Source organism: Diuraphis noxia, unplaced genomic scaffold (assembly GCF_037042655.1).
Source record: "Diuraphis noxia isolate RWA-SAM2 unplaced genomic scaffold, SU_Dnox_SAM2 contig0001, whole genome shotgun sequence".
In the NCBI taxonomy this organism is placed as follows: Eukaryota; Metazoa; Arthropoda; class Insecta; order Hemiptera; family Aphididae; genus Diuraphis; species Diuraphis noxia.
In genome coordinates, this window is record NW_028301711.1 from 101,729,341 (window position 1) to 101,756,069 (window position 26,729).

The 26,729-nt window shown below is 27.7% G+C and overlaps 2 protein-coding genes across 2 annotated transcripts; both read left to right on the plus strand.

Moving 5' to 3' along the window:
• The first annotated feature begins 13,131 nt into the window (after positions 1-13,131).
• LOC149062898 (uncharacterized) lies at positions 13,132-23,915 on the plus strand. The gene is made up of 2 exons (XM_089215822.1): positions 13,132-13,451; positions 20,807-23,915. The coding sequence occupies exons 1-2, from the start codon at positions 13,411-13,413 to the stop codon at positions 21,678-21,680; spliced, it is 915 nt and encodes a 304-aa protein (XP_089071948.1). The 5' UTR covers positions 13,132-13,410; the 3' UTR covers positions 21,681-23,915.
• Positions 14,199-16,626, plus strand: LOC149062899 (uncharacterized). Its single transcript, XM_089215821.1, has one exon. It carries the CDS (start codon positions 14,995-14,997, stop codon positions 16,624-16,626), a length of 1,632 nt encoding a protein of 543 aa, XP_089071947.1. The 5' UTR covers positions 14,199-14,994.
• Positions 23,916-26,729: the final 2,814 nt, after the last annotated feature.

Genomic DNA, 26,729 nt, shown 5'->3' on the forward strand with positions numbered 1-26,729 from the left:
CTATACCGATTACTCATATTTTTTTATATAATACCATAATTTTTATAATTTTATCTATGTAGTTTGAAACTGACGCTTACAATTTCAAAATCAAATTTAATTACCATTATAACCAGTTAGGTACCTATGTCTCATGAATTAAAATTATACCTATCTAACAAATGTTTTAATAAACCATGTAAATAACTATCGTAAAAAGATTATAATTTTAATTTGTATTTTTTATATATTATATATTATATTATATTAATAAATAAGACTAAATTAATCGAAAGTTAATAGTGAAATCACTCTCACAAAAAAAAGTATAATATATATTATAGATATATAGGTAAATTTACTATATATGTATAATACACATGATAAAAATAATTACTAAATATAAATTTATAATAATATGTAATATAGTTCATTAAATTTTCGAATCTTGCCATGGTACAGCTCCGATATCACTTTCGAAATACGTAGAAAAAGTAGTGTTTGCTACTACGCCACCTTGCACATTTTCCTGCTGTTGTAAACTATTTAATTCGTCAGTAAAGGTATGTTCAAAGTTGTAGCCGTCTCGTTCTCTTACAAAATTATGTAATATACAACAAGCTTTTATTATATCTTCGGCAAAATCCGTGTTTACATTAATTGGTCTATGAAAAATTCTCCATTTGTTTGCAAGTATCCCAAAAGCACATTCAATATAACGTCTCGCTCGAGATAGTCGGTAATTAAAAATACGTTTTTTCTTCGTCAGATTTTTTCCTTTATAAGGTCTTAAAACATGACGAGACAACCCAAATGCTTCATCTCCAACAATCATATGAGGGCATTTAAGTGTCTCTGTGCCCGGTAAAAACTTTTGTTTATTGTTCGTTTATTACGGAAATAAATTCCAATTACATTTTAAATAAATATGTAAGAGTTAAAATATATAAGTTACATTAGTAGCTACTTTGAGGAAAAAGAAGCGAGAAAAAAAAAATACATAAATAATAAATAATAATAATTTTGTGCTGGAATATTCAAAGTTTGATTTTCAAGTCGTTTCCATAAATCAGAATTTTTAAAAACTGACGAATCTGAACTTTTACCGTATGCGCCAATATCAACGAATATAAATCGATAATTTGATTACAGGTAAACTTGCAGGTAAACTTATAGAAAAAAAATGTTTATAATTATAATATAATGAACCGCTATCTACAGGTTTTATTATTCTAATATGTTTTCCGTCAATAGCACCTATACAATTGGGAAAATTAGCATTTTTTTCAAACCCATGTGCTATTTCCACCTACTGATCTTTTGTTGGCAAGGGCATACATACATATTTCCTTTAAGTTCCAAATAGCTCGACACACTCTTCTAATCAATCTGGACAATGTTGTTATTCCACATCTAAATGCCATATGTAAATCAGTCAATGAAGATCCCGCACCTAAATATCTGAAATTAATATATTTATTAAGCATATTATATACTTTTAACATATTATTGTATTAATTTCTTTTTACTTAATTTCTTTATTACTAGGGAAACAGTTGCAAAGTAAATGGAAAAGCTTAAGGGATTGTTTTGTAAGGCACGCAAATGCTAAAAAGTATACTAAGTCAGGATCTGGTGCTACAAGAACAAAAGAATACATTTATTTTAACCAATTAAGTTTTTTAAGGGACGTCACAAACAATAAAACTAATACAACAAATAATTTTTCTGACGAGAATTCACTTCAGCATCAAAACTCATTTTTTTATATAATTTTACTGCATTTTAATTGACAAATAAACATAAATTCCAAAATATTTTCCTCAAAAAATAAAAACAATATATTTATATATTATATTAAAAATTAATTACTCATCTTCTTATAACTTATAATATTTTTTCATAATCATTAATTTATAATATAAATAATAATAAGTTTAAAATTGTGTTTTTGAGATATTAAAATATATTAAATCTTTTTTATTTGAATTTGTTTATAAGTTTAAAAAAATATTTAATAAAAAAAAATTGTACTTAAGTTTGTTTTATTAATTTAAAATAAAAATATATAATGTATGAACTTACCGTAATGTAACAGCTAGTCTCTCAATGGCTGGAATACATCGTCGCATATTTGTATCCTCACCACTTATATCATTTGTAATTAGATTCAATAATTCATTAAAAGATTGTCGAGACATACGAAAATAACTAAAACATTTGTTTTCATCCTGCATCAAGTCATTGTATAGTGTATAAAACTGACCAGTCTGAAGCCTTGGTTGAAGTAGTGGATATACCCAAAATCGATGTTTTCTTTTTTGTTTATTTCTTTTTCTTTTTATTAAAACAAGAGCCAAGAGCAACGGCATCTTCTTCCTCGGAGTTCATGATGTCGTTTGGAAAATAAATATAAAATGGTGAATGGAATGATAACGTGCGTTTGACGCGCGAGTGTTAAATTTAAAAACGTTCGTGAAAAAGGACCCTTATTGAGTTAGGTATTTATAACGATGAAAAATTTTCGTTTTTTTTAAAAATTAATGTCGATTTTTTCAATTAGTAAAAAATTTCAAAAATTTCTATTTGATACTTGAAAAAATCAAAATAGCCATTTTGTATATATGATTTTTAAAATAAGTTCGAAAAAAAAAATGCAAAATGTTCAGCCGATTATTTTCTACGATTTTTTGAAGTTTGCACAATTTCATACTATTCCGATTTTTTGGTTCCAACTTAGGTATCAACCATAGACATATTAACTATGGACCGCGCATAGAGAGAGAAGCTTAAGTGAACATCAAACAAAAGAGATAGAAATATAAGTTGGAAGTACATGGAAAAAGAAACGAAACAATTTTATTTTTCCAAATGTTATTTAATACCTATGATTACTAGTCTTATCACTTTTTATTAACATTTTACATTTATTTTATTTATTATATTTATTAGTTATTACATTAATAAATTAATTATGATTTACAAAATTACAAAATACAAATTACAAATTACAGAAATATGTTGAAAGTTCCTTATTGATTTTTGAAAGTTATGATTTTTGTTAATTTTGATCGAATCCTCATTTTTGATCCAACCAATTCTTTGTTATAGTGATGCAATCTTATAGTATTATAATATTTTAATATTAATTTAATTATTTGTAATAAATGGTTATTAATTGGCGATTGGGAATAAATGTGTTTGTTTAAATTTACAAAGTATAGTTTAATATTTATACTAGACATACATTTTATGATTAAATATTGAATAACATTATTATTTTTTTGATTTTTAATAGCCTGCATTATCCATAAAATAAAATTTTTTCTGCTATTTCACATAAAGTAACAACGTCAATTGATGGCTTAGTTACGCCACCACGATTTTTGATATCAATTAATTTGTTTCTGCTATTTGTATCTATTAATTCTGCTGCATATACATTATTAAAATATTTTAATACACATAATATTTTTTTCACTATAAAACTGGATATATGCTCAATAGCAAAGGTTTTATATTGAGGTATTTCTTGTAAATTTTCATCACCTATTAAGTTTGGCATTTCTTCTACACATAAAATATCTAAAAAAATTTCGTTTGGTTTTTTTTTTGTACTAGTGACACTTAAAATATTAGTTGCGTCCTGTGGTGAACAATTTGCTCCATTTGAGACAGTCAAATTTGTGTGTATAAGTAACCTTTTGTATACGGCTTCAAACTGCGCAGCTGAAGGATTATTATTAAACCCTCTGGACCTTATTGCAGAGAAGAGCATTTCAATATGATCCTGAGATAATTTGTAAGTTAAAATGAAATCTAACTGTTCAGACTTAACTACATCTAAAAATAATTGTTTTACACTAATTAAACATGTAATTAATCCAATAAAGCCGGTTTTTCTTTGAGATTCTAAAATTGGTATATTATTTTGCCCTTTTAAGCTTTCTAAATACAAAATTGAATCTTTAACAAATTTATGTATTTGGCCTTCAAGATTTGCATAAAATGGTCGTTTACATTGTAACTGCTCCAAAAAATTACGTGTATTCAGAAAATCAAAAATAGCATTAATTTTCTTACAAAATTCAATTGTCGAATCACTATTTTGAAAACCTCCAAAACTTTCATTTTTACACAAAGTTAAAGCATCTGCTACACTGGCATTGAATGTTTGTGCTGCTAAACTAACCTTCATTTTTTCTTTAAAGTACCAAATATGTCGTCGTCTAAGTTTAGTTGCCAAATGTAATCCACCCTTTTCTTGCAAATCTACTAATTTTTAGAAATAATCCCATTCGATTGATTTCCCATTTTGGTCGTATAGTGTTCCCCAATCACCAAGGCTGTTCCTAACCAATTTTAACATATGAGCAGCATCTAAATATATGTGTCCGTCTTCTTGGGTATTTGGATGTTTAAATGAAGGTTTGGTTGGTAAATTGTAACCTAATATTTTTACCATAGATATATTTGAAGCAGCCCCATCAAATGTTAACGATTTTGTTTTTCTTGATTAATTGGTATACCTTTGTATGTTTTATTATATCTAAAAGGTACAATTGTTTGATATATATCATTTTTTTGATGACGAATAGATTTCAAATGAGCAGCCCAATTTTTGCTATCAACTGTTAAGTTACATTTATCACAATTTTTGATATTCATTTTATTATTGTTATCAATTTCTTTAACTATGGGTTCAGTAATATTTAATCCATCCATACTTTATTATATTCCATATTATTTTTTTTTTTTTACAATCAATTTTTTAATAGAATAATTTCTACTAAAAATATTATTTAAAATTTTGTTTTTTGCATTTCTTCGTTATAAAAACTCCCTTACACCTCTTCATTATTTAAATCTATAATTTTATAGGTTATAGGATTTGTGTTTAAAATTTCATTAACTATAAATATTTCTCTTGTCCAATTATTACTATATTTATTACCAAATGTTTTTTTAAAAGCTTTTATTCTTACTCTATCACCTACACTAAATTTAATTTTTGATTTAGTTTTGTTTTTTGTAGAAAATAATTTGTGTAGAACATTGTTTTCGTTAGATTTATTTACTTCACAAGGTTTCATACCAATAGCTCTATGTATATCATTGAAATTATATTCATCTAATAATGTTTGTAAAATTTTAATCCATTTTTTAGAATTTTGAACTTCAAAATATATTCTCATTTTTCCGTTTAATGTTCTATTAAAACGCTCAATAATTGCAGATTTGTCTTCGTTTTGTGTATGATACATATGAATATTATATTTTTCCAAAGTTTGTTTAAAATGTTTATTCACAAACTCCAAGCCTTTATCAACATGTAGTAATTTTGGTGGTTGATGTTTTTGTGATTTAGCTTGTTTTATTATTTTTTCAAATGCTTTTGAAACACTAATACCATCTTTATTTTTGAGTGGAAATACCCATGCAAATTTTGAAAAAGTATCTATAACAGTAATTATATAACAATAACCTTCATTTTCATTTGAATAATTTCTCATTATAACTAAATCAGCCCATAGATCATCAATACCTTTAGTGATAATCCTTCTTTTAGGAAATCTTAATCTGGCTGGTTTATGAAGTTCTTTAGCTAATAAAAATTTGTCTGTATTATTTGAAATATTTTGATTTATAGATTTATTGGTGACGGGTTGTTCAATTTCAGATGATGTTGTAAATTTACTTTTATTTGTTTTACAATCCAAACATTTTGTTGAAATTCTCCATCGACCATTAACTGTTTGAATTTTAATAGGATTAAAATTGTTTGTTCTTTTTTTACATTTAAGGCAATGTATAGTTTGTAATAATTCATCGCTCATTTTATATTATAGAAATTTTTTCAATAATCTTTGGAAATGGTTTTAGACTATCAGACTTTGAGGGGGACTTAAAGAGAATTAAAATTAAAAATGTTTAATCAAAACATGAACATTCTAACATAAATAGCATCGGTGTTATATTTAAATCAAAAACATGAAGTGGAGGGTAAACTTTTAATATGTAGTGTAGATAAGTATATAAAACATGTATGTTAATGAACTTGATAATATCAAATATTAAATGAATTATCAGACTTTAAAATATTTAATGATAATAATAAGTATAATAATAATAACAAATATTTTCAATTGAAAAAAAATCTGAAAAAAAAAATGCAAAAAATCGGTAAAATCATTCCCAGCTTTACAGATACCCGTTATGAAAAAAGGAGGCCGGAACTCTTTTACAGATATCTGTAAAGCTATCGTGGGAGGGAGAAATTATCCAAGTGTTGTTGATCGTCAACTACAGTTTTTCAGTAGAACTAGATAGGTGCGCGCCTACACCTATCCAAATTACTGTGAACGTCTTCAAAGCATGATTATATTAGCAGGAGAATATGCGGCGCCACACATTCCCCACTAATTACGATGTTACTAAGAACACATTTAAAACAAACGCATTAACTGACCAGGCTACAACACTTGGATATGTATAAATGATATTTAAGCACTATTTAAATAATTCGATAAATAAAAACCTCATAATATATTAATAATATATATATGTAATGTATATATGATAAGATATTCAATACCGAATGTTAAAAAACTAATCAGTCTAGCTACACAAACGTTGATATATTATATATTATTATTATACGTAATTATTCAGCTTATACTTATACAGTTATACGTAATTATTCAACGTAGTTATATTGTTATGCTTTGATATATGTTTTAACGTTTCGATGTTTAAAAATTTTTATTTTTATTATAATAAATAATAGAAATGGGAAATGAAAAAGTTAAAAGTTATAGTGATAGTTCTACTAATTTGATCATCGAATGTAAACATGAAAATCAACAATGTCTACGTGAAAATGGTAAATATGATACCTAGTGATAGTGATAGTAATAGTGATTATAATGAATATAATGTATTTGACCTGATATTATCTCAAATCGAACTATGTAAAAAACAGTGTGAAGAATATGAACAAGAAATCAAGAAACTTAAGAATATGCTTATAAATTTCCGCAATGTGACAAAAAAGATAATATAACAACGTGAATGTGAACGTGAAAATCAACAACGACAACGTAAAAACACTAAACGTCGACGTGAACATAATTAATTATATAAAAAGTCGACGTGCAGATCTGCACGGCAACTTTTTATATGAAAATCAACAATGCCTACGTGAACGTGAAAATCAACAACGACAACGTAAAAACACTAAACGTCGACGTGAACATAATTAATTGATTTACGTAGTTATGTTGTTATGCTTAAATGTATGTTTTAATGTTTCGATGTTTAAAAATGTTTATTTTTATTATAATAAATAATAGAAATGGAAAATTTTAAAGCATCTTTAAATAAATGCGGCAACACTCAATATGATTTTGTAAAATTAGATACATTAGAACAAGGAAAATAAATATGAGGTGACTTTTTTCGAATATTTTGATACAGAGCATGGTAAAACAATAACTGTTGTATTAGGATAATAAAATTAGAGTATTTTTACCAAATAGATATTTAGATAATGATGAAATGACAGATGAAAATATATCGTTATATAAAAATTCGAAAACAAAATTTAATCTTATTTATAAAGGAATGAAAAAATTAAACAAAGGAAAATCAATGCATTTGATTGATTTTGAATAAATTAGAAAAAAAAAAATTTAAACTTTTATAAATGGTATTTATAAAAGTAAAAAAAAATGGTTATACTCATTTACCACAACCAGAATTCAATGATAATAATAAATTTAAAATAGGTCTCGAATCAATGTATTTAAAAAGTTTAAATTTGATTAATATTGAATCAGATTGTAAAATAGAAATTGAACATGGAGAAATATATATAAAAAAAGGTATATATAGCATTTCATATTTAAATAAATTTATTGAACCGGTATTTTTATCTTATAATAATAAAAAAATTCAAATTGAATCTCCTTGTTATTATAAATTAGATGAAAAATTTAAAAAAAATTTAGGATTTGAAAATACAGAATTTGATTTTTCATTAGTTGGTAATACTTTAATGTATTGTCCTACTTCTGAAGAAAAATATATAAATATAGATCAAGAATGTATAATTAGATTAGGTAGAAATGGTGAAATACCGAAGATTGAAATTCCAATAGGAATATACACAATAAATGAAATTGAAAATTTAATGAATTGTTATGATTTTCCTAAAATAAGTCTTGAACTCTTGAATTAATTGATGATTTTTTAAATATTACAGCCTCAATCGGTCTAAGTTTTGATGAATATTTATCAAATTGTTTAGGTTTTGATTATATGGGATATTTAATCCCTATAAATAGGGTATGGCCTGATTCATGGAAACTAGGTCCTGATATTGAATATAAAATAACAGGATCAAACAAACCAATTTTTTATACACAATGTTTTTAAAAAAATATAAACGGTGTTATATTTAGCCAAACAAAAAATCTGATAAAATATATAAAACTGAAATTGAAGGTAACTATTCAATTGATCAATTGAATAGTTTATTACCAGGGCTCATAAGTTATAGCTCTAAAAAAGGTTGTTATTAGCGCAATAATATGCTATAAAAAATATTCATATAAGCGCTTAAATATGCACTAAAAATACTAAAATATGCAAAAAAAACATTTATATAAAAAATTATATTTTATTAAAAAAAAAATAATAATAATATTAAAAATACTAAAATGTGCAAAAAAAATTATTTGTATGAAAACATTTTTAAGGTTTCATTAATTATTTAAAAAAAAAAATATGAATTAATATAACTGAATTATTGTTTATTGTATCATGGACGACTTGTGGTATTCATTTATTCTGCTATTGTTCTGTTAAAAAAAAATTATTTTAATATTTAATATAAATTAATAAAAAAACATATATTTACCTTGAAAGTTACATTGAATAATGAGATGTTTGTACAAGTTTTCAAAGTGAAATGATCTTCGATTGTTACTGAGTAGAGTCTTGTACATTGAAAAAGATCGTTCGATGTCTACTGACGTAGTTGGTGCAAACTTAAAGTATACGAGATCATCTGTTGAGAAGTCTTCGGGAAGTCCAGGTTCAAATTCTGTGTTCATATTAATACCAGATAATACATTTGAAATATTTTTTAAAATTTTAAGACCGACATTTTTGAGGGTGACGTTATTGAGTTTATTAAAAACAGCTTTTCCAATTGGTCCTTGGAGAGTTTCAGATAAATTATTACCTTCAGATATCAAATTACTAAATGATAATAATTTTATTAAATTAACTTCAAAAAATACTTGTTTGATAGACGAAAATTTAAAATTAAGTTTAGGGATTGATAATAATTTTTTATATAAACATGTAGGAGATTCTGAAAAATTAGATAATAATATAAATAAACAATTATTAGAAGTACATTGCAACATAATTGAAAAGTCTGTTTCATCTATTGATGAAAAAGTTATCGAAGAGGAACTTTTGTTTGTTTTTTATTATGATTCAAATAATCTTTTTATAAGATGTAATCCAATAATGTACAGACAAGTAAATGTAAGAACAATTCAAAAGATAAATATATATATTTTTGATCAAAATGGTGATATTGTTAATTTTGGTGATGATTTTATTGTTTATCTTGATCTAATTGAAGAAAAACAAAATAAATATTAAAATTATTTTTCAATAGAAATATTGCTATTGAAAACATGAAAATAAAAACATTATTTAATTAGTAAATTGTTCATTAATTGTACCTCTTTCAATATCAAATAAAAATTCATCTTGTGCGATGAAAAAAATATAACAAATTGTATTACTAGGTAAATTTTCACTAAAATCAACATGTAAAATAATATTTTTTCTAGTTGCAGAAATATTTGGTGGTTGTCTACTCATGTTAACAAGAAATATTGATCTAAAAAGTTTAAAATCAACTGGATTATTATACATCAATGGTTGTTCTCTATGATTTTTTTGAAATAATCTCTTATACTCCATCAAATTGTCATAAGCTTCACAGTAATTATTATTCTTAAAATCTAAATCTTGAAGTTCTTCAGGATAACGTTTTCCGTTTATTTCAAACCAATAATTTTTAACATTACAATGATCAAATTCAGTAGGATCATGATCTTGAGTATTTAATTTTTTTGTTTGTAATCCAAAACCTGCAAAAGTTGGTGTATTAGAACTTCTTTTTAGATTTGTTAAATCAATATGTAAAGTCTTTCCTGTTATATTTCTTTCTTCAATACATTGAAACGAATTAAATTTAATAGTATACTGTTTTTCTTGAGAAAATTTAGTTAACTCATTTAATAATAAAAATTTTGATTCATTGTATTTTACAATTGGAATTCTAATTGTAAATTCATCAATAATAATTTTTCCATCTTGTACTCCTGTAACAACTTTTCCATCTCCTTTAATAACTTTCCCATTTATTGATCTTGTAATAATTCTTTTTAACAAAGCATCATCATCTGTATTTCTCGTAAAACTTATTTCCATATTAACATTGAAAACAGGATATGGATGGTCTTTAAAGATTCCTAAAGCTAGTTGTGATAAGTAACCATAAGCCTCAAAATAACCACCACCATGAAAATTGGTTACAAATCCTGAGTTTATAGTTGGTCCGTTTTCATCAACAGAATAACTTATAACACCTTTAATTGTACTAATTCTTCCCATATTTTCAATTTCATCTATTCTGACACTCTTTATTTTAACTTCACCTCCCGTAAAAAGATTTGCAACAAAATTATCATTTAGTTGTATATTTGAATTTTCGGGATATTCTTTTCCATCTTTTTGCAAATATCTACCACGAATATGAAACTTTGAATTACTAAATTACTAAATTACTTAACTTTGAATAATTTAACCTAACCTAACCTAACCTTGAAAATCATTCATATTATCAATTCTATAAGTTGTATTTTTATTAGGCATATTAAGTTGATCTTTAGTCACAGGTCCAAAAGTTTTATATTGAACACTTTCAATATCATTATCGTATTTTTTAAAAATAGTACTCAACATTATTTATAATAGGAAAAAAAATTTTTTTTTACTATAAAATGGATTATCTTAAAATAAAACCAACTAAAATAGGTAAAGAGAAAATAAAAACTTTATTTCATTTGCCTTTGCGTGGGGCATGTTGTGGTCCATCAGGAAGAAGTGGTAAATCTGAATTGATTAAGTGTATCGTTCTAGCCCACTGGACTAATTATGAAGTTTTATATGTTTTTACAAAAAGTCTTGACCAACCATGTTATAAAGAACTAATAGAAGTATTTAAAGGTGATATTGATATTGACATTGAAGCTCATTTCTCTGATACAGATATAATATCTATAGATGAATGTAAACGTAATAGTACAATTATTATTGATGATTGGCCACTTAAAGATCTAATTGAAGTTTATGAGATGTTTAGAAGATCAAGACCAAAAAATATTTCAGTTATTTATTTAACACAATGTTATACTACTGCAAATTTACAAAATATAAGAAATAATTTATCTATTTTATTTCTTTTTAAATCAACTCATTATACTAAAAAAATTTGGGAGGATTTTTTAAGTAATACTATTTCTTTTAATGATTTTAAATCTTTATGTGCAAGTTGTTGGAAAAATAAATATGGTTTTATAACAATCGATCTAATCAATAATCGTTTCTACTATAAACTTGAAAAATTAATAAATTTGGAAAATTAATATTTTTTTATATAATAAATGAATGTTAATCAATCAAGAAAGCATTTAAATGATATTATAAAAAAAAAAAAATTATAAAAGTCGTATTTGCAGAACCACCAACAGAACTATCAGAAACACAAAACATTTTTAAGAAAGAAACCCATTTAGAAAACAAAACAGAAAAAATAAAGCAATTAATTCGTGTTAAACAAAATTTAGAAAATAGATTTACAAAAATCAGAATTAGAACATTCTGAAAAAAGTTAAATGTTATAGAAAAAGATGAAGATGAAGATGAAATTAAGATAAAAAAATAAATAAAAAACAACAAGCAGAGGTACATAAAGTAATTAATCTTAAAAAAAATTTACAAAATAACTATAGAAAAACAGTTTTAAACGATAAATATAAATCAGAAGAAAAAGTAAAACATTATGAACCAATATTAAAAGCCTTATCAAATGTTGAATCATCTGTTAATGATGTTAAAGAGGTTGCTATTAAAACTGATAATGATATTAAAAAAATGATAATACCTACTCCTTATAAACCTCGTAATCCAGAATTATTACGACTAACAGAAGATCAAGATATTATGAAAACACCTAAAAGTTCTCCACGAATAACAACAAATGAATCTCCTATGCCTAAAAATATAATAATATTAGGTGAAAATGCGCAAAAATATTTACCAACTTTACCAAATGAAGCTAAACGTGTTAATCCATTTGGAATATATCATATTAGTAAAACTGATGAATTCATGATCGGAAAATACCCTATAATATTTGATTTTGATGATATAATTTTAAATGGAAAAAAACATATACTAACCCCAGGTATGTGGAGATTATTAACTCATACAGATGTTACAAAACCAGAATATTATACAAAAGAAGATTTTGAAAATTATGAAAAAATATTAATTGAAACAGATTCAATATATTGTAACGAGCTGTGACTTTATCTATATTTACTTATGAGTCCCTGGTAGTAATATCATAATAATAATGCTGGAGAGCAGCGGCGTAGTGCTAATAATAGTCATAATACATCTGACACTATATATCTCACTACTCATATAAATATTCTATAATATATTATATATAAATAGGCCACGCAGGAATTGTGTGTTTTATGGAGATCGTGTTACAATGTTTTATATAAGGAACATCCGGTTAACTGTAACCACAAGTCACACGCACCATATATGGCCATGAGAGTTACGTAACATAGATATGACCACTGGAGTAGGGCCTAGGGATTTCTCTACGAGAGGAGCTCGTAGACCGTACGATAGTCAGACGAACTTACCAACAACTAGCGACTGGAAGCTGAACACACTAGAAGTCACATCTCGTTATTACCATTAAATAAATTAATTGAACTTAGTCATTTTTTCAATATTATTAATTATTGGACTTGTAATAAATAAAATATTATTCAAAAAACATCAAGTGTTGATTATTCCATTCAACTTCTTGACAATCCTAGAAGGGCTCGTTACAATTTGGCGCTGTGGACAGGGTTGTTTCAAGAGGGAAAAAGAAGAATACTTAGAATATTTTTGAAATTATTTTCGAAAATTTTTCTTCTTTCTACTTCTAACGGAGGTAATTCATATCCGATCACTGTGAGAAGACAGGCCATCTTCCCACGACTCCGTGAAAACGAAAACCCAGCAGTAGCAGTCAAGGAAAATCAAGAAATAAGAATGGCATCATCATCATCATCCGTCAATTCAATCGCTTTGGTGTGAGTATTAGAATAAAGTTGTGAAAATTAGTTTGTTCGTCTCCTATGGTATTATTGACCATAGTATAGTTTTAATTAAGGAATAAGATTGGGGAATAAATAATAATATTAGTTAAAAAATATTATAACAGGAAAACAATTATAATAATAATTTATTAAATTAAAATTTTTTTTTTTAAACGTTTTATTGAAAATAAATAAAATTCTAAATTACGCAAATTTAATTTAAACTTCTACGCTAAATTTTTTTAAAATACTTTTAAGTATACTTTTAATACTTTAAAATAATTTAAATATTTTAATAATTAAATTTAATTTAACATAATATAAAGAAGTAAATAAATAATAAAATAAAAAAAAAAGAAAAGTCAAAAGTCAAATTAAAATAAATATAGTAATTAAATTAAATTAATTATTTAAAACAAGTTTAAATAAAACGAAATAATTAATGAAATAATTTTAAAATATAGTTCAACAAATTGTAAAATTTATAAATATAAGAATTTATAAAGAATATAAAGAATAATATAAATAATATAAAGAATTTTAATTCGTTCGCGTATTTATTTTATTTTAAAAAAAAATATAATAATAAAATTTTTTATAGTGTACACTGTACACTAAAACATAAAATAAAAATAAAAATAATTTTTATTTATTTCCCTAGTTAACAATTGTTGTAACATCGAATTGAGAATTTATAATTGAGAGAATTTAATAATAAAGAATATTGTGAAATTGAGAATTATTGTGAAGAATTTATATTTTTTTTTAAAGGCAGAGAAGTCCTTATATTTTATTTTGAGTAAAAGAGAATTATTATTGAGAATTTATTGAGAATTAATTAATTATTGTTTTAAAGGCCGTGAAGTAAGTCCTTATATTTTGTGAATTTATTTGAAGACAGTTGAAGTCTGTATTTTTGATTTTTATAGGCCGAGTAGTAAGTCCTAATATTTTGTGAATTTATATATTGAAGTTATATAGGCCGTGAAGTAAGTCCTGATATTTGAGAATTTTTTTTAGACAATTGAAGTCTGTGTTTGAATTTATTATTGTAGGCCGTGAAGTAAGTCCTGTTATTTTGTGATTTTTTTTTTTGAAGATAAATGAAGTATATTGTGAATTGTTTAATTGGAAATAATTTTATAAGGCCGGAATAAGTCCTTTTTGTAGAAATTTTGTGTATTATTGAGATTTAAATGAATTAAAGAGAATAATAATAATAAGGCCGTAATAAGTCCTTAAGTAAAAAAAAATTATAATTGTGAGAGATAATAAAAAAATTTTATATAAAATAAATAATAACGAATATTGTTATGTGTAGGAATTTATGAGTTTAATAATTTTGAGTTGAATAAAAAATTATATTTAATTAAATATTATTTAATATAATTAGTAAAAATAAATAAATAGGAAATAGAATTAATAATTAATTTGAAGCGAATAAATAATAAATTATAATTGATAGTAAGTTGAAAAAATTGAGTAATTAAATTATTTACGTATTAGAAGTATTAATTGAATATGATAAGACAGATTAATGAATAAAGAAAATAATACATTAGAAGTTAAGGAAACAGATAGTAAAAATTTATTAACGGAAGAATTACAGGAAATTAAGGAACTTGTAAAAACTGAACCCACTAACGTTACAATTGATAATAAAAACGTAGTAGATATTAAAGATAATAAAAATAACGATAAAGTAAAAATAGTTGAAAGTGAAATATTAATTGATTTAAGTACAGAAGAAGGTTATCAATATTCAGTAGATTTAGATAGGGAAAAATATTTGAAGTCATTAAGGGAAAAAGATTTATTAAATACAAGTATAAGACCAATTTTAGTTAACGAGATAGAGTTACGACAAATAGGAACACGTACCAAGAAAGGGTTAATACATACTCAATTAGAACCAACTAAACGTAATACAAGGAAGGTGAATAAAATGGCTACAGTTACTAAAGTTTCTTTAGACAAAGTTACAGGTATGATACCCACATGTACAGGTGAGCGTGATGTACATCAATTTATAAGAGCTTGCGATTTAGCATGTTCAATGGTAGACAAGGAGGAATTATCGATACTTACTAAATTTATAAATACGAAATTATTTGATAAGGCATTAGAAGTGTGTAGATATAGGGACGTATCAGAGTGGGAAGGAATAAAATTAATTTTGTTAGACGCTTTTGAACCACAGAGAACAGCATCATCTTTACAAGTAGCGTTAAATTCGGTAAGAATGAGAAATAATGAGGACGTTAGTTCTTATGCACATAGGGTAGAACAATTATATTTTAATTTATGTGTAGTTAGTACAAAAGACAAAACGCCTGAGCAATCTACCGTAATAACTGACCAATTAAAGGAACAAACATTAGTAGTATTTTTAAAAGGTCTAATTCCAAGTTTAAGAACGATAGTAAAATCACGTAATCCTCCTACACTTGAATCTGCTATGCAGTTAGCTAAAGAAGAAGAATCCGAACTTACATCCGATTATGACGCGTATCAGTATTATGGGAACAATAACGCGCGAAATGGAAATGATAATGGTGGAAATAATAGGCGAAATAACAATAATTTTGAAACATTTAATAATAGGTACGGACATAATAATAACAGAAATTTAAATAATAGTAATAGACATTTTAACACTAATAATTATCCGCGACAATCTTATAATCAAAGACCGAACAACAATTTTATTAGACCACAATTTAATCAAAACCAAAATTTTAATAGACTAAACAATAATCAGAATCGAAATAATTTTAATAATAATAATAGATTCCCACCACGTAATAATAACTATAATCGAAATAATAATAATTATCCAAATAATAACGTATTGAGTAATATAAGCTGTTACCAATGCGGAGGAAACCATTACGCACGGGATTGTATGCGAGCGCGAGGTATAAATAATACGCGTAATCCGAATGCACATAATAATTTTACGCGACCAGCAATAAATCATAATACTGGAGTTGTAAAATGTACATATTGTAATATAGTAGGTCATGATATATCGAGCTGTTATAAGAAACTAAATTCGGAACAAACTAATAATTTTTCGGGAAACTTAAATCGATCGAACGAGGCAAGTGGCGCTCGCCCGATAAATTTAATAGCCGCTGTCGAGGAACAAGATGCTTATACTTTGTAACTGTTATAAATGATAATCATGTGTCATGCCAAAGTGTTAATATAAAGAAAGAATTTATAGAGTTACTTTTAGATACTGGAAGTGATGTTAATTTAATAAAATTTAGTACTTTGATACCAGATACACTAGTACATGAAAATAAAAAAATATATTTAAAAGGAATTAATGACAAAATTGTACCAACAGTAGGTTTAGTAAAAATAATTTTAAGATTTGATGATATTAATATAGAAACTGAGTTTCAAGTAGTTTATGATTCGTTTCCAATACCTAAGGATGGTATTTTAGGACAAAAATTTTTAATAGAGAATAAAGCAATTATAGATATAGCTAAAAATTCGTTAGTTATAGATAATGATAGTAATGATAGTTTAATTAATGAAATAAATAAAAATGAAATGAAATTTGTATTAAAACCACGAACGGAAACCGTTGTGGCAGTGCCTATTGCAGACCCAGCTATGGAAAATAAAAATATTATAATACACAAACAGGAACTGATAAAAGATGTATATTGTGCGAATATAATAGGGACCGTGGAAACAGGAAGGGTCATGGTTAGTTTATTAAATGTGTCCGAACTTTCACAAGAAATAGATACGAATATTATGAATAAAATATTGTATGAAACCGCAAACAATTATAACATACACGCGATAAAAACCGAAATTAATAATGATAATCGTGTAAATAAAATTTTAAATCTAATACGAAGCGATCATATGAGTGATGAGGAAAGGCAAACGATATTTAAAATATGTGAACGATACGCAGAAATATTCTATTTAGAAGGAGATCGATTAACTTTTAAAGATGCAGCCGAGCATGTTATTAATTTAAATATTAACCAACAACCAATTTATCAAAGACCTTATAGGTTACCTTACTCACAACAGACAGAAATAAGAAATCAATTAGATAAAATGGAGCAAGATGATATTATAGAACCTTCTAGTTCACCGTGGAACGCACCACTCTTGTTAGTAAAGAAAAAGGCAGACGCCAGTGGAAAAGAAAAGTTTCGTATTGTAATAGACTTTAGAGCTCTGAATCAGGTCACTTTAAATGAATTTCATCCTTTACCGAACATTACGGAAATATTAGATCATTTAGGACAATGTCAATTATTCAGTGTCATTGACCTTGCTTCTGGATTCTATCAAATTCCTTTATCTAAAGCTTCACGTGAATTAACAGCCTTTTCAGCTAATAACGCGCATTATCAGTTTAAACGAATGGCAATGGGAATGAAAACTAGCCCTGCTACTTTTCAAAGGTTAATGGATAACGTATTGTCTGGAATAATTGGAATAAAATGTTTAGTATATCTTGACGACATAATAATATATGGGAAAAATTTAATAGATCATAATAAAAAATTAATCGATGTGTTCGAACGATTACGATTGCACAATTTGAAAATACAACCTGATAAGTGTGAATTTGTAAAGCGAGAGTGTTTATATTTAGGTCATGTTATATCGGAAACAGGAATAAGACCGGACCCTAAGAAAATTCAAGCTGTTTTAGACTTTCCTGAACCTAAGAATGTTAAACAAATTAAATCTTTCCTAGGATTATCAGGATATTATAGGAAATTTATTGAGAATTATAGTAAAATTGCTAAACCAATAACGAATTTATTAAAGAAAGATGTAAAGTTTGAATGGAATGAGGAGTGTGATAAAGCTTTCGGTAAATTAAAACATGCATTATGCACTGAGCCTGTATTACAATATCCCGATTTTACTAAAGAATTTATTTTAACGACCGATGCCAGTGGAAAAGCATTAGGTGCAATATTATCACAAGGAGAAATAGGAAAGGATTTACCTATAGCATATGCTTCTAGAACCTTAAATAAAAGTGAACTTAATTATTCTACAACAGAACTTGAATGTTTAGCTATAGTATTCGGAATAAAACAATTTAGACCATATCTTTATGGGCGAAAATTTACAATTTTGAGTGATCATAGACCGTTAGCTTGGTTATTTAATTTGAAAGATCCGTTATCAAAGTTAGCTAGATGGCGAATACAGTTAGAACAATATAATTATGTAATAAAATATAAACCGGGAGTACAAAATGGAAATGTAGATGCTTTATCGAGAATGTACACCATAAATGAGATAAAAGAAGAGAGCTATAATAATTTCTTAGAAAAATTCGAAACAACGTTGATAACAAATAGTAATGTTAAGGAAGTAAATGGAGAACTATTAGAGTCACCAAACGAATATCATATAGTAACTGAAATCGAAAAATATTATAATTTTAGAACAGGAATTAATTACGAAATAAAACAGAAGTATGGGGATCATATAATTTTAAAATCTAATAAAGACGTAGGTGAATTAACAAAGGTGAAATATAACGATAGATTTATAATATTTTTAATAACCAAAAGTAAAACTAAACAATTAACTACATATGAAAATCTATATACTACACTATTAAATTTAAAATATTTCAGTGAAAAACATTCTTTAAATAAACTTATAATGAACCAGTTAGGAAGAAAAGATGGATTAGAATGGACGAAGGTTAGAGCTATGATCCGATATATATTTAGAAACACAAAAATAGAAGTATTAATATGTTCAAAATTAGAATATACTGAGGAAGAAAAATTAACTATATTTAAGCAATTTCATGACTCTATTTTGGGAGGACATGCAGGAATAGGCAAAACCATTAAAAAAATACGACGGCAATTTAATTGGCCAGGACTCAAAGTTGATGTTAAAAATTATATTAAAAAATGTGAATCTTGCCAGAAAAATAAAGTAACAAATAGAAAAATTAAGCAGCCTATGGTGATAACTTCCACAAGTTCAAAACCTTTTGAAAAAATATTTTTAGACATAGTAGGACCTTTAGTCACAACAGCATCAGGGAATAATTATATTTTAACTATGCAGGATGATTTAACAAAATATTCTTTAGGTGTACCATTACCTAATCATACAGCAAATACAGTTGCTGAAGCTTTCGTAATAAATTTCGTTTGTATTCATGGAATACCAGAAACTATACTAACAGATCAAGGAACTGATTTTCTTAGCAAAACATTTACAGAAGTATGTAAATTATTAAAAATTAATAAAATAAAAACTAGCCCGTATCACCCACAGACCAATGGAAGTTTAGAAAGATCGCACAGAACTTTAGCAGAATATTTAAGACATTATGTAGATAAAGATTTAAATACATGGGATCAGTTAATACCTTATGCTTTATTCGTATATAATTCAACAGAACATACATCTACAGGTTATCAACCCTATACATTACTATATGGAAAAGAATTGAATATTCCAGTAAATTTGAAAAATAACCCAGAACCCAGATATAATTACGATGATTATATATATGATCTGAAACAAAAGATGCAAGAATCGCATAAAATTGCTAAGGAAAGATTAATTAAAAAGAAATTAAAATCTAAAACAAAATATGATACTAACGCACATAGTGAAGAATTACATGTTAAGGATTCTATATTATTAAGAGATAATACGCAGAGAAATAAATTGAATTCTTTATGGAAGGGACCATATGAAATTTTAGAGATATTAGATACAGAGAATATAATAATAAAAAGGGGAAGAAATAAGGTTACTGTGCATAGAAATGATGTTAAAAAATATTATGAAATTATAAAATAAAATTAACTAAGTTGGTAAAGAAATAATATTAAGAGTATAGAATATAAATATAAGAATATATTATAAGTAACATAATGAAGTAAGATAAAGATAGGTATTACAAAAAAAAAAAAAAAAAAAAAAAAAAAAAAAATTGATATTTAAAAATTAATGGGAAATAAATTATTATTTTAGGGAAAAACAAAGAAAATTCTTATTGGAATTGGAATTGGCTATTGGAGGAGAACCTCACTGTATTAATATTTTAGGTCCGGATGAGTTACCAAAATGTTTATTGAGGCATATAAGTACAGCAAATCATAATTTACTCGAACCATTTTCTAGAACCAAGATGAGAGAGTATACTAGAAATATTGCACGATTTTTACATGATATGACAGAAAACAGGGGTTGGTTAGATTATTCATGTTGTGAAACTTTAATGGATTTTATGGAATTCGTACAAGAACCTAATTATATACTAGAGTATGAGAGAAATGATTAATTTAAAAATTGATATATTATTATAGATTATTGGTTGTAATGGCAGTCAGAGGACAGGAAATAATCAATGAAGTTATGTTGGGAACAACTGTATATTATAAGTATGATGGGTATGTCACGATTAAGAATGTATCGGGTGAATCAGACGATGAAATTGTATTATCTAATGTAAGCAATTGTAACATAGACTCATTACGTATAAAATGTACTCTGATAAGAGATCCGCCGGTGTTTTTAGCAACACTAGTAGATATACCATTAACATATTATATGCAAAAATCTTGCGTAATATACATAAAGAGTAAAAATGATACCAAATATGAACCTATTAAAATGCCAATAACATATAACTTTCTAAAATTCAGAGAAGCAGATAATGCATTAAATGAAACAATAACTAAACTTGATAATCAAACTACCAATAATGATACAAATAACAATAACAATGTTCAAACAGAATCCAATTTCGCTACTACTAATTTAATTAAAATTAATAAAACCAAGGTTTATACATCAAGTACAATATCTGTAGTTACGCATGAAATAATGGAGTCGCAAGAAATTGAAGGTATTACTAGCGAAAGAGCAAAGAATAATGAATTAACAAGTGTTGAATGTAGCACGGAAATAGTAAAAAATAATATTGTATATGATACTACTATAAACATAAATGATAATGAAATGAATACAATGGATTTAACTGTAGAGAATAAAACTGAAAATAAAACTAAAAACAATTATGAGGTAAATTATGTAGTATACGTTGTGTTTGGGATGTTTATGATGACAGTTATAGTTGTGACAGTAGTTACAATATGTGAATATAAGCGTATAACCAGAAATAGGCAATTGACGCATCAATCATATGTGTTATCAGATATGGAGGATATAGAGTTGTAAAATTACTGTAACTAGTCATTTAAAATATAATAAAATATAGTAAATATAATTAATATGAGTATAAGAGTAGTATAATAAGAAATCAAATATTAATGTGAAATAAGTTTTAATGTAATTTAATATGATTAAGTGATTGAGAACATAGATACCATTAAAGGTGTATGGATAAAATGAGTTGGAGAATTAGTATATTTAAATATTGGGGACATGTATAGATGACCTATAGTAAACATTATACATGTTACCATAAAGATTTATATTTAATTGTGAATGTCATGTTAAGGGATTGTATTTAATAATAATTATTACAATTATTTGTTGACATTATTTATGTAGGTTATTCTGTTTGACAATCATACAAGGACCTATAGTGCAAAGTAAATCGTGTGGAGAAGGTGAAGTAAAAATTGAAAAAGAAACATCAGTAGAACAAATAACTGATACTCCTGATAGGTTATCTATTACTAATAGTTTTCCACCAATACTAACTAAATAAAAAAAATGAATTGCAACAATTTGTTAATACTAGAATTAAGATTAGAATATGGTTTTAATGATATATATAAATAAATAAGAATAAACAGATAACATTTAAATAAAATAGTAAGAATCAGTAAATAAATCATAATGGATAGGAACAATCAATTATTGCAAGAAATAAATATAAATTTAGCTATACAAACACACATTAATCCAAACCAAGGAGAATGGTATAATTTTACAACTTGTTTTGATTATCATATAATAACTGCAAATGAATCTATATTAGTACCGTATGAAGATAAAGAAATTTTAGAAATAATAAATTCTATAAAACGATTTTTAGTAGATATGATGATAAATAGAAATTTAAATAATCCTATATGTATGGAATTAGCCAGATTTATAGAAAGGGTGCCAACCGCCACTGATATGTTATTCTATGAAAATAAATCATTTTAGACAAATAATTATGAATGGTCAATAATATTAAGAAAAAAATTTATAATTTACTAATAAATTTATTATTGTAATTAAAGGAAAATATTATATGTATTAACTAACAAAACTATTAATCAACTATTATTGTATAACAAAAACTTATATACCATTGTAAAAATATATATGATATTATATAATTATTATACTAACAAAATATTTATTGTAATTAATCAACAAAATTATATATATATATATAAAAATATGTAATATGTAATATGTAATATGTATAAACATATGTAATCTGTAATTTTATAATATTATCAACAATAATTGTAAACTTTGTAAACTGGATAGTTTGATATCTAGTCATATTATTGAAATTGTAACAATGAATTTTAAGTTTTTTGTAGTTCTATGATGTTATAGCCCTACAAAAACCTTTTTTTTAGCGGTGAGGTGTAACGAGCTGTGACTTTATCTATATTTACTTATGAGTCCCTGGTAGTAATATCATAATAATAATGCTGGAGAGCAGCGGCGTAGTGCTAATAATAGTCATAATACATCTGACACTATATATCTCACTACTCATATAAATATTCTATAATATATTATATATAAATAGGCCACGCAGGAATTGTGTGTTTTATGGAGATCATGTTACAATGTTTTATATAAGGAACATCCGGTTAACTGTCCGTGTAACCACAAGCCACAGTCACACGCACCATATATGGCCATGAGAGTTACGTAACATAGATATGACCACTGGAGTAGGGACTAGGGATTTCTCTACGAGAGGAGCTCGTAGACCGTACGATAGTCAGACGAACTTACCAACAACTAGCGACTGGAAGCTGAACACACTAGAAGTCACATCTCGTTATTACCATTAAATAAATTAATTGAACTTAGTCATTTTTTCAATATTATTAATTATTGGACTTGTAATAAATAAAATATTATTCAAAAAACATCAAGTGTTGATTATTCCATTCAACTTCTTGACAATCCTAGAAGGGCTCGTTACACTATTATGAAAAAAGCTCTTTGACATAAATGTAATATAATAAAACACTGAGTTTAGTTTATATGTGAAATTAAATGTTATTAATTTTCAAATTTCAAATACTCTATAGGTATTTACTTATTTATCTTTCTGTCGCAGGCAATGAACTCTACGAATTTATTTTAGCGATCGTAACAAATAATAGAATATAGTACAGTCAATCATAACGAACAATAGAATACATCACATATAAATAACAGCCTTAGCCTCACAAAACGTATATTTGTATAAAGTGTCGGAATTGTAACAAGTAACTGTTGACCAGGTCACGAATTAGCATAAAAATTAGATATTAGTATTCAAAAAGGAAATCCGCAGCATACGCAACCCGTACAAATCAGAGGAAGTGACATGATTTATAAGGAAGCTCAGAGGACAACAAAGACAGAGTGTACCATAGCAATTAACACCATTATATGCCACTCATATCAAAACTTATTGTACATTTTGTGTAATTTACTAGAAATAAACTATCACTAAATAATTTTTTAACTGTTAAAAGTTGTCTTTCAACCATTATTTAAAAAAATTTCCAACATCTGGATCGCTGGCAGCTCGCATGCAATATTTCATAGGTTTTAGATTAGTGCTAGTAATTCCGGTGGCCAACAAAGGTAACCGACCACCAGTACCGGGTCAATAGAATAAAACCATCTTGCGAGTTATTATTATACTTAATATAAAACCTATATAGATTTGACTACCTATAAAATATTATTATTTTTATTATTTACAACTTATTTATTACTGTGGTTCAGGATATTACATGGAATGCCCGAACAGCCGAAAAGCTTCGCGAACCGCCGGGACCCCCGAGTTTCCAAGACGAGTGAGTCTTTTAACGCGATTTCTAGGTACAAAGCGAACGAAATCCGGCACACCCAAGCCCCCCGCCGATTTTGGCGAGTGAATGTACGCGCCTGGGCACGAAACGGGTAAGTCTCGTAAGAGAGAGACCGTTGCTTATGCACTGAGGTTACTGCATACGTCAGCCCATGAATGAACTTCTGTATCAAGTAATCCCTCGCGATTGTTAATCGCATTTGCGCCTTCATCGGCTCCGAAGAGATCCGATTCAACGCTGCTACATTCGCCGCGCTATTGAAAACGTCGATTCGACTGCCTGCGAACGTTACACCCAGGTACTTCCATAGAGAGGACACGGAAAGTGTCGGGAGAGCTGTCCCCGCAAGCGAGTAGACTTCCCTGACGGTCTTTACCTTGCCATCCCGTCCGGAAAGCACAAGGGTAAGCGTTGCACATTTCGCTGGATTTACCCTAAGACCGGTTACCTCCAACCTACGAGTGAAAGCGTCGCATGGCCATCGCAAACTCAACAGGTTGAACCGACTTGCCGCAACCCGAATCTCAGGACATCTGGCGATTAGATTGACCTTCAATCCCATCGTATTTTTGCGTGTGTGCTAGAGTGACCACGGTATTGACCCATATTTTAACGAGGACATTTTATTCTTTTTTTTTTTTTATGACGGTGTCCGATTCACGAGGACACCACTTTTGGGTACAATATTTTTAAAAATTTTTTTCTAAACATAAAATTCACGGGGCGAGACTGGCTACCTGCTTAGGTGATGTAAGTTGAAAAAATTAAATTTAAAGTCCTCTTCACGAGGACAAAATCTGCGAGTTCGCAGGATTGAGGTCCAACTCGTAGTTCACCGTCCTTGTCCCCATGAGTTTTCGAAGGCAATTAAAAAGTTACGCGGGTACCGAGGCAGGACGGTCGACGAAAAAATTCTAAGTCCGAGACCGACTCACGGGGACAAAAATCTGCGAATTCGCAGGATTGAGGTCCACCTGTTGATCCGAAAAAATTATTATCGGTTAGCAGTGGTCAATCGGGGACCGCCTGACGGGCTTCGAGGAAAAATTCTATAACCGAGACCGACTCACGGGGACAATATCTGCGAATTCGCGGATTGAAGTCGAGTTTTGGTTTTTTTTCGACGCCGTCATCGGGGTTGACTTCGGGCGGTGTCTGCGCACAAGATTCCGCTATCAGACGTTTTCGGGCAAAATTCCGAAAAAAATCTTCAAGCCAACTGATTCGTGGATCGTGTTAATCGTCTCCTTATCGCTTACCAATTCGAATGTTATCCCTAAAAACGTTTTCACAGGATAGCCGAGTACTAACTTTACCTTACCTAGCCGAGTAGTTACTATTTTCATGGATCACCGTGGAGTCAATACATGAGACGGCGTTGAAAAAAACCAAAACCTACCTTCAATGTGAGTCTGTCATTTTCGATCGCGGTTGAGGCGGCCGAGCGTGTCTCAGCGTTGGTGCTACCATCGTTGTTTTAAAAATGTTGAAAGTGGTTTCCCCAAGAGGCCTAATCCACTGACGTTCTCACGTCAAATTTTTTTTTTTTTTTTTTAATTTTTTAATTTGGTGTCCCCGAAGGCCTAATCCACGGCTAGAGACTTAACTCTAAGAATTTTTTTTTCGAGTTTAATGTAGAACTCTTTGCAGTTTATATACGTGAAGAAGCCCAGCCCCGCCGTCTTCAACGCTGTCGTCACCTCTTCTTTGGAACTGCATTTTTCATTAAGCAGCCCGATGGCCCGATCGACACGTTCGTCCATTATGTATTGTGTGAACCACTGTTGATATCGCATTATGAGGTGGTCAGACACGCTGGCCGACGGGTTGTTTTGGAACGCTTTTGTTTTTTCTAGGTTCTTTCGCACATTGTCCCCGTTGCTGACGTCAACGTACGGTGACGGGTCAAATAATGTCGGGAATCTGAAACAAAACCATTAGTTGCGAGTAATTTGTGTGTTAAAATAAAAAAACCTTGGGTTACCTACTCGTCCTCAACCAGCCTCTCAAACACGGCTGTCGCTTCAACCTTGTCAATAGTCGTTTATCGCCTGAGTGCCTCGGCGGAATCTGGCAACTGGTAGTACCTCAACGCCGTGTTTTCCGAGTGTTGGAGTGCCGTCGCTATGCCACTCATGGTCTCCTTGCCGTGGGCCCTGGATTGAGTTTCGACCATTCGTCGGAAGATGTTCGCCGACAGTTGACATTTATAGAC